The sequence below is a fragment of the Streptopelia decaocto genome (assembly GCF_964273445.1).
Source record: "Streptopelia decaocto genome assembly, chromosome: 5".
In the NCBI taxonomy this organism is placed as follows: Eukaryota; Metazoa; Chordata; class Aves; order Columbiformes; family Columbidae; genus Streptopelia; species Streptopelia decaocto.
Window position 1 is genome coordinate 6,473,398 of NC_138659.1, and position 14,956 is coordinate 6,488,353.

Here is a 14,956-nt window from a genome sequence, read left to right on the forward strand (position 1 = left end):
TCCAGCCTGCCTGTGTTTTCTTCATCCCTAAAGCACATCTACCCTGGCTGCTACGCGAGGCAGTGTGGAGGACAGCCCCTGTAGCTGGGTGGTTGGCTGAGTTCCTCCAAGAGGTGCAGAAGACAAGGCTGTGCTACCTTCATGCTTCGCTGAGCCTGGAAGAGCCAGGAGTAGGTTGAATCATAGAATCATATTACAGTTTAGGTTGAAGGGACCTTCAAAGCTCATCTAGTGCCACCCTTGCCATGAGCAGGGACATCTTCACCAGCTCAGGTTGCTCAGAGCCCCATCCAGCCTGGCCTGGGATGTCACCAGGGATGGGGCATCCACCACCTCTCTGGGCAACCTGGGCCAGTGTTTCACCATCCTCACTGTAAAACATTTCTTCCTCATGTCTGGCCTGAATCTCTCCTGTTGTAGTTTAAAACCATCACCCCTTGTCCTATTGAAACAGGCACTGCTAAAAAGCCTGAATCTCTCCTGTTGTAGTTTAAAACCATCACCCCTTGTCCTATTGAAACAGGCACTGCTAAAAAGTCTATCCCCATCTTTCTTATCAGCCCCTTTTAAGAATCAAAAAGCTGCAATAAGGTCTCCTCGAAGCCTTCTCTTCTCCAGGCTGAACACCCCCAACTCTTTCCATTTCTCTGAGCATTTCTGTAGCTCCTCTGGCCCCTCTCCAACAGGTCCATGTCTGTCCTGTGCTGAGGGCTCCAGAGCTGGATGCAGAGCTCTGGAGGGACAGGACCACAGGCTCAGATGTCCATACCGGGGTGGAAAAGACTTGCAGGGGCATTGGGGTGCTGGAGGCTCAGGGAGCTCCAAGCAGAGACTGACATCTCCCTTGGGTCCCCACAGGTGATCCCATTTGCTGCTGACTGTGATCAGGACGAGTGCACGTGCCGTGACCCAGCAGCAGAGGAGAACCAGTAGCGACACCACCAAGGGCCTCTCTTGGTCACAGGCGAGCGCTGGAGGAGCAATGAGGCAGCAACGGGGGCTGCTGGAGACCGGCGGAGTATCAGGGGTGTAAGGAACAGCCGGGCAGGGGGACAGCGGCTGTGCACAGAGGGGACGGTCAAGGCCACCGAGCATCCAGGTGCATGGTGGTCCCCTCCTCATCACTGCTCCCCGGGACATGGGGACCCCGTGCACGCTCGAGGTCTCCGGTGCCACCTCAGCCACATGTTGGGCTGGGCTCCCACAGTGACAGACCAGCTGCTGCCATGGACATTTGTCCTGGTCTGGCATCTGTGTGTCTTGTCTTTGCTCTAGATTTTGTCACTATTCACCCCCTTCTGCTGTACAGGCTGCTTTTAGCAAGGGCGAGGTAGTTGTGATCTCTCCGCCAATATTTAAACTTAATTATATATATATATATACACATATATATAATATATATAAATATATATTATATTTTCTTTGCTCTTGATGAAGCTGAGAAAGGATATCCTTTGTCACACACCCATGCTGCTGTGAAGTACAAACCACCGGGAAAAGTGCAGGTCGGGGTGGGAGGAGCAGGGAATTTCCCCTCCTTGGCTGAGAAGGAGCTGGAAGGAGGACAGAGAGAGAAGCCAAATCCCCAGGCCATGCCAGGAGAAACTTCCCAGGGTGGGTGGCAGCGGGAGCAGGGACAGGCCACCGTCCCTCTGTGCCATGCTCCCCCGGCCACCGTGCACCCAACAAGAAAAGGGATGTAGTGGGCAACTCCAAGTAGCTGTGTGATGCTCTAAATGAAGGACCATGAGGTGGGCCTTTTTCTTCCTTTTCTTTCTCTCTTTCTCTTTCTCTTTCTCTTTCTCTTTCTCTTTCTCTTTCTCTTTCTCTTTCTCTTTCTCTTTCTTTCTCTTTCTCTTCTCTTTCTCTTCTCTTTCTCTTTTTTTCTCTCTTCCTCCTCTCCTCTCCTCTCCTCTCCTCTCCTCTCCTCTCCTCTCCTCTCCTCTCCTCTCCTCTCCTCTCCTCTCCTCTCCTCTCCTCTCCTCTCCTCTCCTCTCCTCTCCTCTCCTCTCCTCTCCTCTCCTCTCCTCTCCTCTCTCTCTGCTTTCCTCTCCTCTCCTCTTCTCTCCTCTTCCTCACCTCTTCTCTCCTCTTCCTCACCTCTCCTCTCCTCTTCCTCTCCTCTCTCCACATCACCTTTCCAAACACGAGCTTCAACAGCGTTGTCAGCAGTTCTGGGAGGAGAGACCAGACCCTCTAGGTCTGGAGAAGACAGGACCCCAGTGACATTTCAGGAGACTTTGAGTATCACGTTTTTCCCACAGAGATTTTTCCTTTTTCCCCTCTCTGTGTCTGGGCCCATCATGGTGGACATATAGTCGCTGGTTTTCATGAGTCTCTTACTTCTATAGGCACTAAGTTAAAATCTTCTAGCCCCAAAGAAGCCCAGCTAGAAATTCTGTCCCTATCAGAAGCTCAGCTTGGCCACCTGGCCCCATAGAGGCAGTGGGTAGGGAAGGTGCCTGGCTCCAGCTGGCGTTCTATGATGGTTTTGTGCTGCAAAAAGGCAGAAAAAGGGATAGAAAGAGGAGAGCAGAGAAGGGACCGCAGTGTAGGATCACAGATACCCAGTTGCATCTTCTCAGCATGGCCTGTGGTGGTGGAGACAGGCTCCAAGCTGGGTTTCTCCAGCGCACAAGTGATGGAGAGAGGGTGACACAGTGTGGAGAGACTGGGGATTTTCAAGGCATCCTTTGCCTTTCGCTGGCTCCCTCTCCCTTTTTGTCAGGCATCTCCTGAAGCTGTGTTTGGCTGGAAGACAGGATTAAGGGCAGAGGAGCCCGAACATCCCACCAGTGTCCAGTCAGGGGATGTCTTGTCCTCCAAGTCCTTTTGTGATCCCAAGTGTCCTGTTGCCTCATGGCAGGTCACCTCCTGCCCTGGATGAGGCAGAGATGCTGGTGGGGGACACAATGGGCCCCACCGCATCTTGCAGCAGGGACGCACTGACATTTCGGTTCCCTTCATGCACAGGTGACAACACCCGGGCTTTTCACCCAAATGTCCTGTCAGTTAGGCAGAGCGCTGCAATTTTTGACAGTGATCCATTGCCCGATCAAAAAAGAAACACCCAAAACCAAGGACTTTTTTTAGAAAAAGCCTTTTGAGACTCTTCTGGTCCTGATAACGCCCCAGAAGGTGCAACTCAAGCAGCCTGTCCTGCTCCATCAGCACAGGAATGGGGATATTCAGGGGACATGGAACCCCAGCCAGTGGGGACGGTGGGGATGTGGGATGAGGGTGACACGCAGAGGGAGATGGGAGAACTTCAAGTCCCTGCATCTTGTGATAACAGACCCTTCCCTGCTTGGTGTCAGCACTACCTTCACACCTCTGTGTTTAGATGCCAAATTTTTACCCTTTTGGTGTGAAAATCCTGGTCTTAGCAATGGCTTGTCCCTGCTCACCAGTGGGTAGAGGGATGGGGGAACTGGGTGCGGGGGCAGAGGCCCTGGCTTGGCTGACGGAGGTTTGTGCTTCTCGTGAACGAATCGCTTCTATGTACTGAAATATTGTTCTTCTAGAGCGACACTGAGCGTTTTTTTGTTCCCTTTAGGGTTTTATTCACAAGGGAGGCTGCTGCTATTTTTATTTTTTTGTATTTGATAATTATTTTTTATAAAAATCTATGAAAAAAAATAAATAATCTTCTCATCCTCCACCTCTTTTTGCCTCCTTGCTTCACCCAAGGTGGGGCCAGGCCGGGTGTGGGAGGGGGTTTGGCTGCTCCCAGCACCCTTGGTCCGACATGCCCTCCTCTGTCCCAAATTACAGGTTCTCCCAGCACTATCTCAGCCTGGTGGGAGCCGTCCTTTGGGTTTTGGGTTGGGAGCACACACAGACCCCTCCAATGCTCTCCCTGTTCAAGGCGGGGGTGTGTTTTCACACACCACCTGCCTGGGACGGAGAATCCCAGCAAGTGATTTAAAAGCAAAGACAAAAATTTGCTTAAAGATTTCGGGATTTTTTTTAATTTTAAGCAAGCAGATAAGCTTTGTACATACAGACTGGGCAAACCCTGCACAAGGTGAGAGGCAGCTCATGGTGCCCAGGCAGCTCCATCCTCAACATCAGATGCTGGAGCCCGAGATACCATCTCCATTTCAGTGCACTGGGGACAGTGACAGGGACCAGGGCACACTGATGCCATGGCGCCAGCTGAATCCCCTCCCATGGACAGCCCCAAATCCCACAGACATCCTGTGTCACTAAGGCAGGAGACATCCACATGGTCCTCATGGGTTAAGACTTCAAAGATGCCCACAAATGATCTATTCTGTGCAGTTGGCCAAATCAGTGTTTTTGGTGCTTTGGAAAATGAGATTTGCAGTATTTGATGAAATGACCCATCTTGGCTTGTTGCAATTCACAATTCACAGTGGCTCCCAGCCAGACAGGTCTCCCACAATGCTGGTTATGTAGCCACTGAGCCACAATGATCTGCAGTGGTCACAGCTAGTGGCCACATCTGCAACAGGACCAGCCTGTTAGCTTTTCCACTGTTCAGGGGTTTTTTTGGTGCATCATTTATGGGTATTTTTCCCTCTTTTTAAAGACAATTTCAACTGAACAAATAAAATGGCCCTGAAAAAGAAAAAAAATCAGGTTGTTTTCCAAGAGCAGAACAAGCAAGCACAAATGGCAGCTAACAAAATCCGGGCTGCGTTTCCGATGGACTTGTTCTGGGGACATTTCAAGCCTCAACCACCCCATCAGACAAGGGCGAGATGGTCCCTCAAGGAAGCCTTTTGCTGTTTTGCAGCTCAGCACAGGGTTTGAAAAAGCCAAACCTGTGCTAGGAGCTATTTCTCTTTCCTTCACCACATGCCTCACTTGCAAAGAGAAGGTGGAGACGTTGAGTCACGGCTGAGCAGGCAGAAATATTGGAAAGGAGTGAAAAACACACAGAGGTCGGGGCTGGGATGGAGATGCCCAAAAGCCAAAGGGGCTCCACACCTGCAGGGAAAAGCCAACTCATCCTGAGTCTCCTCATTATCTTTGATTTCCCTTGTCGTGTCTTTAAACCAGTTGTAGGTCTTGCATTTAAATCAAAAAGAGCAGCTGTCTACGGCAGTGGCCAAGTGACGAGTTGTCTTCCCATCCCGTCCCCTCCTTTCTGCCAAACACCCGGCCTCAAGGCAAGAGACACCAACCCCTGCGTCCCCAGGATGAGGGGGACATGCGTTTGAGCAAAGGTGGTGGCTCTTCCAGCAACACAAACTCGATCTGAAAAGATTTGCTGGCTGTTACAATAGAGAAGACCATGCAGGTAGCTGGTAAGAAACAGGGCAGACAGCAGGACCTGGTGGGACATGGTTCCTTCTGTGAGGGCCCCAGAGGTGCCACATTACTCATACATACACTGAAATGCAGAAATATCTGCTGGTATGTGCTTTCTGAGGATGAAGAGAGCCCACTGGCCAATGGCAACCCTTCCAGCAATGCACACGTTACCAAACCCTTCCTAAAAAGCTGCCATTTTGTGTCAGTTGGTGAGGCAGCTTTTGCAGTCCGCTGCTTTTTGGGGTGCCTTTCTCCAAACCCCCACTGCTTACAAACTAGATGAACCCCAAGGAGATTTTGCCCTGGTGAAGGTGTGACGAGACCTCCTTACCGAGCAGCCGCCGGCTACATGCCATTCTCTTCCTCCTCCTCCTCCTCCTCCTCACGTCTCATTCCACAGCCACGGGTTATTGCACAATGAGCCAGTGGCAGCCACAGCACTTAACTGCACGGAAAATAGCAGAAGGAAAGTATCGGGTGTATTTTTAGCTTATTTTCCTGCAATTTAGCAGTAGGAAGAAGGGAAAAAAAAATTCAAAATCAAATTGTTCCATGAGATGTAATGAAGTCTGGCTTCCTATGGCTTCCTGTGCTATGGTCCCTAAATGCCCTCTCTCCTGTGTCCCCCAGGCACCCTGTCTGCATGCCCGCAGCAGTGCTCAGCTCTCAGCGGGTGTCCCACCCATCTGGCAGGGCAGGTGACAATGCACAGCAGACTTGGCCAAGGGGACAGTCTCTACAAGCACCGATGGGCTAAGTGATAGACACAACACCGCATTGTAAGGGACTTTTAAGGCATCTTTCGCGTCTCTTGCCTCTGCTCAGGCACTGATTTTTGCATTGTTCCTAGAACGTTAATGTCCTTGACACTGCTAATCCTCTGTCAAAAGTCTGCCAGATGGACCAAGAAGTTCTCAGGGGATGGTTGACCACCAGCCAGCACCATTGCATCCACCTCATGTCCTAAAAAGGCTGAAAGGAGCTTTTACTGACTCTGCTCCTGCATTCCCAGCATCCACCAAGGTTTGCAAAGCCAGGACCGAGAGCCCCTTGCTGAGGATATACAAATGTAGTTTCCCCCCCCGAAAACCCGAAGGTTCCTGCAGGCATCACACCTTCCCATGCCCAGCAGAGCAGATACGTGAGGTGAGATGCAGGACACGGCTCTGGCTGCGTATATAGAGTGGTTCAGGACTCAGCTCACCCCATGGGCAGACAGGACAATGCCCAACTCATGTGAAGACGTGCCTGGGTTCGAAGGCTGGGAGTGATTCACCCCCTACCAAAAGATGACACCAACTGGACCAAAACTACAAACAAATACTCCAGTTTGCCAGAGCCACAAATTACCAACAGCTCCATTTAATAGTCAGTTAAATTACTATCTGGAGTTTTACATAGTGTTACAATGATTTAGTTGTTGTTGTTGTTGCTATTGTTTAAAACCTTTTTTTTTTAAAATAATCCAGAAGGGGGTTGTGTTTCTTGCCGTATGGCTATCTCACCCTAAAGCACCCTACTTTCAATCTACAGTAGCAAAACGTCACATTAGAGTTTTAATAGAACATCAAGGAACAGGAATTGTAGCCATCTTTGTAAAGAAAAGGACCAAACCATCTTTATATGTTAAATAACTCCACAACAAGTAAAAGGTAGTAATGCTATTACAGAGGTACGGGTGCAGCAAAAAAATGATAACGACCCAGAGGTTCATCAATTAATTCAGAAATAAAACAAGGGAAGAACCAGGAGTCCAAGAGAGAAAATACTGTGCAGACCCAACAGTAGGACAGACGTGGATTGTGGCAGCTCTGCAGGGATGGGCACATCTCAGGGCTGTTTTGCATGAGCAAGCCCCAGGTAACGCATCCCACCAAGGCCAGGTCTGCAGCCCCCACCTCCCCGTTGGGTCTGGGACCCCATGGCAGGCTGCTGAGCTGGGCTCATGTCTTAAGTGAGGGATTTGGGCAAGAAAAATCCAAGTTTGGGCAAAATTCTGAGTTGCAAAGCCAGAGGGAGGAAACCAAGAAGGAAGCCTTCACAAAGCCAGGAACATCATGAAAAAGGCCCCTATGGATGTGCCACATCGGCAGGACCTGCCAGCACAGTGGGTGCAATGACATTGAGGTGGTCAACCAGGCAAAACACAGCCCCACCAGCAGACCGAGCAGTCCATCACAGGATGGGGACGCTGAGTCCCATCTAACTGTCCAAAAGTGCTGCTGAAGGACCTTGAATGGTGGCTTTCCCCTTGACCTTCAGGGTGGTCCATCTCCCAGTCCATGGGGAAGCTGAGGCCGAGGGAGCAGAGTCCAGCCCAGCAAAGCTGATGATGCTGCAGGGTTTTGGGACCACGCAAGGGCTTTGAAGCAGAACGGAAACATGTGCAGAGCCCCAGTGCAAATCTTGGGACTGGATGAAGAAGGAACCTTAGGCAGGTGTGAATGCGTGGGGCATCCAGGGTTTTCCTGGCAGCGTTGCAGTGAGCGGCTGGCAGCCTGCACCGCTCCCATCCCCGCTCCTGCACCAGGAGAGCAATAAGAGAGTCTGCTCCCCAAAGGAAAACAGTCTGCGTTTCGTAGAAAGGCCACGTAAGCGGGATGACTTGGCGAGCAACCAACTTGTGCCTGGGCCAGCACAGCCGTCGTTCAAGCATCTCTCTGAGGCGTCAAGTGGAGGTGTCCCCTGCTCATCCCTGGACGGCTGCCCGGATGGAAGTTAAAAGTTGTCTCAGGAGAAGCAAGAGGATAAACCAAAGTGTCTTGGCCAAGATTGCCGGAGGCTGAAAGAAAAAGGAGCGAGGGCTCAGTGTGGATCACCTGCACATGGAGATGGCGCCAGTCATGCTCTCAGCCCCAAGCCCTTGGCAGCATCAGGCACATCAAAATATAAGGAGAAACATGTGAGAAAAAGCCAAAAGGATCCAGCAGACTTCCTTCTTGTAAAGAGCATGTGTTTGCCTCAAGACCTCTACCAGACACGTTCCTTACAGAAATGACACTGGGACGCCCAGGTAATCCCAACTTCTGGTGGCTGCTCCCACCAGCTCCCTGGTCCAGGCTCTGGAGGATAGGTCTGCCCACAAAAAGGGAAAAGCAAAGCTCTGCCTGGTCCTGCAGGAAGATGCTGAGCTGCTGTTGAGCAGATACTGTGATGCGGCATGGTCAGCTGTGACAGGCTGTGGATCACAGCCACCTCTCTCTCAGCACCACGCGAATCTTCAAGCCATGTCCTTGGCAGGTAGCAGGAGAAATGAGGCAGAAAATCACAACAGACAGGCTGAAGATTGCTCCTGCCAAGACTGAAAAACAAAAAAAAAAATGAAAAGGAAATTTCGTTCTGAAGGAGCATCGTAAAAATCCCACTGTAGAGCTCTCGGCTTGTCCAGATGAAAGGTGCACAGCTGGCAAGTCCAGAGATGCCTCCTCTGCAAACCAGGCTGAAAGCTGAAGCTAAAAAGGAAGCTGTTTGCTGCTTCCAACACCATCAGCAGTAACAGGGTTCTGGAGAACAGCTTGCTCTGAACTGAGCACAGTGTCCCAGGACAACCCCAGTCCTCTAATTAAAACAAACAAAAAAAACCAGTCAGTGGTGAGCGCTGCAGATGTGAGCCTGAACATGGGCAAGCGACACCCCCATCGCTGCCCATCACACCGTGCCACCGAGACCTCTGTGGGACTGGGACCTCCGGGACCATCCTGCACCACCATGTTGGGGTGCACTGCACCCCACGCCCCTCGCCGCGCACATCCACGGCTCCAGGGCGGCTGTGCTGTCTGGGTGCTGCCATCTTGGCTGTGGCTCTCCTGAGCAGTAGTTTGAAATTGCTTCAATGTCTTTATTATTGTGGTTGAAAAAAAAATAATTAAAAAAACGGAAGGGATTTTTGAATTCCTAAGAATTTGATCTCGCAAGAAGAAAGATCACGATGTCCAGCTCGCCACAGGACCCCAAGGGCCAAGCTTTCTTTGCTCTGGAGGACTCTGCATCTTGGAACAAACGTGGGCTTTGACCATCACAGAACAGTCTGAGGAGATGGGGTCACCGATGTCCCTCTCTCTTTGCCCCAGTTGAAGATGCCCCAGCCCTGCCCTGCAACGGCACCATTGCTTGGCCTGGTCTCATCCAGACCTCGTACTTTACAATTCCAAAAAAAACCCCAACCCTCTTGGCTGCCTGGTGGTTGTTTTTTTCTTAGCCATAACCATTAGAATCTCAACCTGCTCTGCATGCCCTGTCTCTGTTTTCACAACCCTGCATCACGTCCTCTCCCTTCATGGCTGTATCACTCTGTTTCTCCATCAACCAGCGTCCCCCACCCTTGGGGATGGTCCCCACAGCTGGGGCAGGGACGGGGCAGGCAGAGAGGGTTGTGTCCTCCCAACCTGCCCTCTCCACCAATGCTGAGGAACCTCTTGGCAAAACGAATAAAACAAAACCAAGAAAACTGGGTCCCACGAGACTTCTAACTAGAAAGGCTTTTGGCCAAGTCGAAGAAGATACTAATACTGAGTCAGTCCTGCACAGAGCAGCCGATTTCGCTTCCCAGTCCAAATTTTTGCCTCCAGAAACATCAGCGACACCTTTTCCCCCCATGAGCCCATGTATAAAACCCTCACAAATGCCCGTGAGAAGGCCAGTGTGAGAGCGGGTGACCCCAACCCTCAGTAGTCCTTGTCACCATAGTCATTGTAAAGGACGCTCAGCGTCTGCTCCTCGCATGTCTTCTTGAGGTCGTGGCTGAGCTCCGACCAGTCGAGCCCATAGGGCTTGATCTCGCTGTAGCGGCAGGCCAGGTACTTGAGGGATGAGCGCTGGAGGCTGATCTTGGGCTCTTGCAGGAGGCCGTTGCACCAGCTGCTGAGGTCGCCCAGCTGCGAGAGGATGAGGCCGGCTTTCCTGCAGCGAGGGCGGGTGGGGGGAGATGTCAGGAGGGGCAGACAGTGATGGGATAGTGGTGGCGATGGAGACACCACAGGGGATGGTGGGAATGGCAGGAGAAGTGTATGAGGAGAGAAAAGCAAAGGCGGTTAAGGATGCCACAGGAGCTCCTGGATGGAGGTAATGCAAGAGTTTGGCAGTGTGGAAAGTAGAAGAGCAGAGCCCAGCCCCACTGAGATGAGAATGGATGGTGGGGCTGGGGTGGGACACATTGGTCCCCTGGCAGCACTGCAGGTCCTGGTTCAGAGGTGTCCCCACCAGCAGGGTGGTGCTGGACCTGCTGCACTCATCTTGGAACTTGCCTTATGCTTTCCTGCCCTGTCCCCCCTTCTTTTTCCACCCTGTATCGTCCCTACAACAAGACCAGGTTTAGCAAGGGGACAGTCAGGTGTAGCTGTGAAACCCACAACATGCTTTGGGATGGGCATCACCAATGACCACCAGTCACTGGTGCAGCTACTGGACCCCAAATATAAGAGGATGGGAAAGTGGGAGCCAACAGCACTGCAGGCAGTGGGGAGAAATGCTAGAAGGTGTAGGCAGGACATGTGACCAGCCTGGGGAAGTGTCACCACGTGTGCCCTCTCCATGAAGTGCATGTGTTGCACGTCTTGGAACTGTGCTGGTCAGTCATGGCTTGGTGCAGGACACCTCCAGTGACATGGCAGGGGAAAGGTAGGTTGTCACCTGGCTGAGTGGGATGTGATTGGAGAGGAAATGTGCTGTTTGGGGGACCAGTATGTGGAGATGTCGCTGAACACAGCTATGTACAGACCGGCTTAAAGCTGTGCTCCAAAATGTATGCAGGATGCAGAGGGGAGCACGGGATGGAGTAGGCAGTGACTGCCCAAACCAGCGTGGCAGCAGGACTGCCCAAAAGGAGGGACGGAAGGAGAAGGAGATTTAGGAAATTAAAAAGAAAAACCAAGCAAACAAAACCAAACGCTAAAAGCATCATGCCTGTCATCTATATTAGCCTGGCTCATGGGGATCTGCATGGAACACTGAAGGGGAGAAAAATATTGTGATTCTTGTAAGATGCAATATCATAAGATATCAGTACAAGAATGACATTCTGATACATGACTTGTAATGTTTAGTAACAGGTTAGGAAATGTGTCTCAAAGGACAGTGTGCAAACTAGAAGGAATACACTAAGGCATACAGGATAGGTTTGATCCAAAAAAAGCTCTGAGGAGGAGAAGTAAAGAGCTGTAATCTAGCCAAGGGAGCCAGGAGACAAGGTTGGGTGGCAGAGGGACAGGAGGTCCAGGAGGAACCCATCTGCAGCAGAAGAGAGACATGCAGCACTCTCAGGGCAACCCAGCCTGGCTGGGGCTTGTGCTGGTAGCGAGAAAGTGCGAAATTACCAACCCCTCATGGTGGATGAGATATTGGCAGAGCGCAGAGGATCCTGGCCAAATATGACCTCAATTGTGTTCTCTCCTTTTCACGTTTTTCCGTCTTAAAATTGTGCTTTTAATGCTTTTATCAAGAAAAACAGTTTGTTCAGATAAAATACTTTATGTTCATTTTAAACTCATCTAGCACTTTGGGTGATCTCCAGGGAAGCTGGCAAACGTGGAGGTAATGGATTCAAATGAAGTGTCTTGCAGGTGATTATTGCATGTGCCTGGAAACCCAGACAAAAGTTTAAGTGTCTCAGGAGCTGGAATAAGATTCTAAACCAATTTCAAGGTCAGTTTGTGGGCTGGTATAGACAGGGAAGAGAAGATACATCTCCTTGGTAGCGGTTATTCAGCATCCACTCAGCACGGAGCAGGCAGCGGATACACAAATCATGATGCTGGGGAAAAAAAACCCTCTTTGTCACATTCTTGCTTGGATTAGCAGGGGTTGTGCATGGAAAACACGGCTGTGTGGTGGCTGGTTTGATAGTTCAAGGGTATGTGTACCACCCACAGAGTAACATCCACAGTCCCTCCACACCTTCCTCCAGGCCAGGTCCACCATGAGAGCACCGCTTGGAGAGGAATGAACTTAGCCCAGGCCCAGCCAGAGCCAAGCTGGCTTTCCTGGAAAGGAAACCCTCAAGAGGTCCATCAAGGTGCAGATGGTCACGCACAGCTCACCTCTTGCTAGCCAGCTTCAGGTGGCTACAGCTCCAAGAGGTCAGTCTGGAGCCACCAAGAGGTTGTGCATATCTGCAGCTCCAGGACACCGGCAGCCCCAGATCACAGCGGAGAGGTGCAGGTGCTTAGCACAGTGCTGACACTGGAGAAAACCACCCAAACTGGCCAGGTCTTGCAGTTATGGGAAGGTAGCTGAACTCTCACTTCTCTTGGTCCCCAGACCTAGACACCTAGGTGAGGAGTCACAATTCCCACAGTTTACCTAACAGGAACATTGAATATGATCCCACAAATTTTGGCCCAAATCCCATAGACACGACAGGACTACGCCAGGCTTTGCCTCAATCCTTCTTTCACTTATTATTTTGCTAGAAAACAGCTCACCACCTTCTCCATTTCTTGGCCTTTTCCCAAAGTTGGGGGCTCTCTGCAGCCCTTTGGACTGTGAGGGAGTGACTTACTTTCATAACCCCAGATGAGCTATCTCCATGCACCCTGGCTTCCTCTGGTCCAGCAGCCAACATCTGCCCCAAGTGAGCAGAGCCAGAAGGTGACATGGCCCGTGAAGGAGGAGGAACGTGGTAGCGTCAGTCGCGTGGGTCCACATCCAGGACTTCAAAGGAGCATCAGCAACAGTCAAACAAACACTCTGTCTGCTGGCTAAATAATGTCATCTGTAAGTGATTTGTCCTGTTACCACCAGTCTGGATGCTTCGCCTTCACAGACGATCAAACAGGAGGTCTGCTTTCCAAGATTTGTCATCACCAGAACCCACTGCAGCTGCCTAAATGCCTCTTTTCCAAGTAGCGTGAGCTGCAAACACTTCATCAGCAACTTGCGTCATCCCACCCTAAGCACTCCAGCATTTCCAGAGGGTGGAATTAACCCTTTGGCTCACGGATTCATGCAGCAAACAGCTGTTCCATGGCAACGTGCCTCTGCCTCATGGGGCTCCAGGAGGCAACTTCCACCCCATGTACTGGCTGGTCCATGGCCTCCTTGCTGAAGCAGCGATGGCAATGCTCAGCCTGGTGGCAGTGGCTGTGTGACAACTCCAGTCTGTCACGCAGGGCATTTTACGTAGTCCTCACGCAACAAATGCCAGACGGTCTGTGCAAACTGGGGCTGGGTTTCACATCTGGAAATGGAGACAGAGCAGCATCACCACAGCTGGGCTCGAGACCAAGGTGAGACTTCAGTCCAAGCCTGCTGATCCCACGTGGTGTCATGGGAATGAAGCAACTCTGGGCAGAGGAGCTGGTGGGAGTCTCAGACTTAAGAAGACTCCATGCACTGGGATGTTGCTGTGCCTCAAAGAGCTCACTTTTCTTAGAACATGAATGGGAAAAAGGAAAAGAAGGGAGACCCCAGCTTTGGCCCAGGGAGCGAAGGATCTCTTAGGAGCTTCCCACCAAAGCTGATCGAGGAGACGTGCCTAGGACACTAAGTACAAAACAGCCACCAGCTATTTGCTGAGTCTTTCCTACCACCTAGCAGAGCTTTAGAGGACAGAGAAGGTATGTGGAGGATCTCCAACCCTCTGCTAGAGATCCACAAGTGATTACCTGGAGAAGCAGGGCTGGAAGACAGCTAGTGGTGAGACCAGCAAGAGGAGGTGTGGGACAGGGGCTAAGGCATTTCACAGACAGGAGCTGTTGCTGACGTACATTTGAAGTAATCCTCATTTCCAGATGGACTCAAGACTCCAGTTCTTTGGAGGCCAGACGCTATGAAACACCACTGCAGCCCACACAATTGCCCAGCCCAGCTTGCTAAACTGACTGGAAACATCCACGTTACTGGGAAACCATGCAGACGAAAGCAGACGTCGAAGGGCACAGGGAGAAGGGGACATCTGGTTGGGCAAGAGGTGCCCTGTCCCCAGGCAGCTGGAGGGGCTGCAGTGACCTGGAGGAGCTGAAGGAGAGGACATGGTGCTCACTCAAGCATGAGGGGACTATTTTTAGAGGAAGAGCTGAGGGTAACCTTTTCCAACACCTGCCATGGCAGCTCAGCTCTGCATGGGCACCTGAGATCACCCTGCACGACCACAGACATGGATCAACAGGGAGGGAACCTGGACAATTTAGGCCCAAGGTCAATCCACTGCCCGCTTTAGACCGCAAGTGACGGTGAGTTCAACACAGAGAGATGCATTCAACTCAAGCCAAAACCCAAGGAAAGGAGGAAAGCCAAGTCTGACCTCGGCATGGCCCAGCAAGTGTATGTGTGTTTGTACCCGCTTCATCCAGCAGCTTCCATAAGCAAGCTCTTCTGTGTCACCTTCTCTAGCGGGCTTGAGGGTGCGACCACATCCTTGCACCTTCTTCCTGTCATGAATGCCCAGGGCCCTTCTCTAGCAGTACACTCTGGACACACTCCCTCTCCTCATTGGAAACAACCTCCATTTCTCAAATGTTATTTTTCCAAGATCTCCTGCCCTTTTGCCTGTGGGAGCAGCTACTGAGGGAAAAAGAGAATCTCATCCCCTTCCCAGCTTGCATAGCATGAACAGACTAGGCAAAACTCCAGAGACTGTATAGGACTGGTGGGATGGACAAGGATGATGGATTGACAATGGTCTACCTCCTCCTACATTAATGGTCCTCTTCAAGGCTGGACCTCAAACATATGCACA

At 51.2% G+C, this 14,956-nt stretch overlaps 2 protein-coding genes across 2 annotated transcripts in view; one reads left to right on the forward strand and one right to left on the reverse strand.

Moving 5' to 3' along the window:
- The window catches only part of PAPPA2 (pappalysin 2), a gene marked incomplete at both ends in the record, with an annotated part of 87,707 nt that extends 86,774 nt beyond the window's left edge, over nucleotides 1-933 (forward strand). The window contains one exon of the mRNA XM_082053369.1: nucleotides 859-933. Within this exon, the coding sequence (XP_081909495.1) occupies nucleotides 859-933 (75 nt within the window). The remainder of the gene's footprint in view (nucleotides 1-858) is intronic.
- A 9,014-nt stretch (nucleotides 934-9,947) lies between these two features.
- Nucleotides 9,948-14,956, reverse strand: part of ASTN1 (astrotactin 1) — a gene marked incomplete at both ends in the record, with an annotated part of 57,254 nt that continues 52,245 nt past the window's right edge. The window contains one exon of the mRNA XM_082052825.1: nucleotides 9,948-10,182. Coding sequence (XP_081908951.1) covers nucleotides 9,948-10,182 — 235 coding nt within the window. The remainder of the gene's footprint in view (nucleotides 10,183-14,956) is intronic.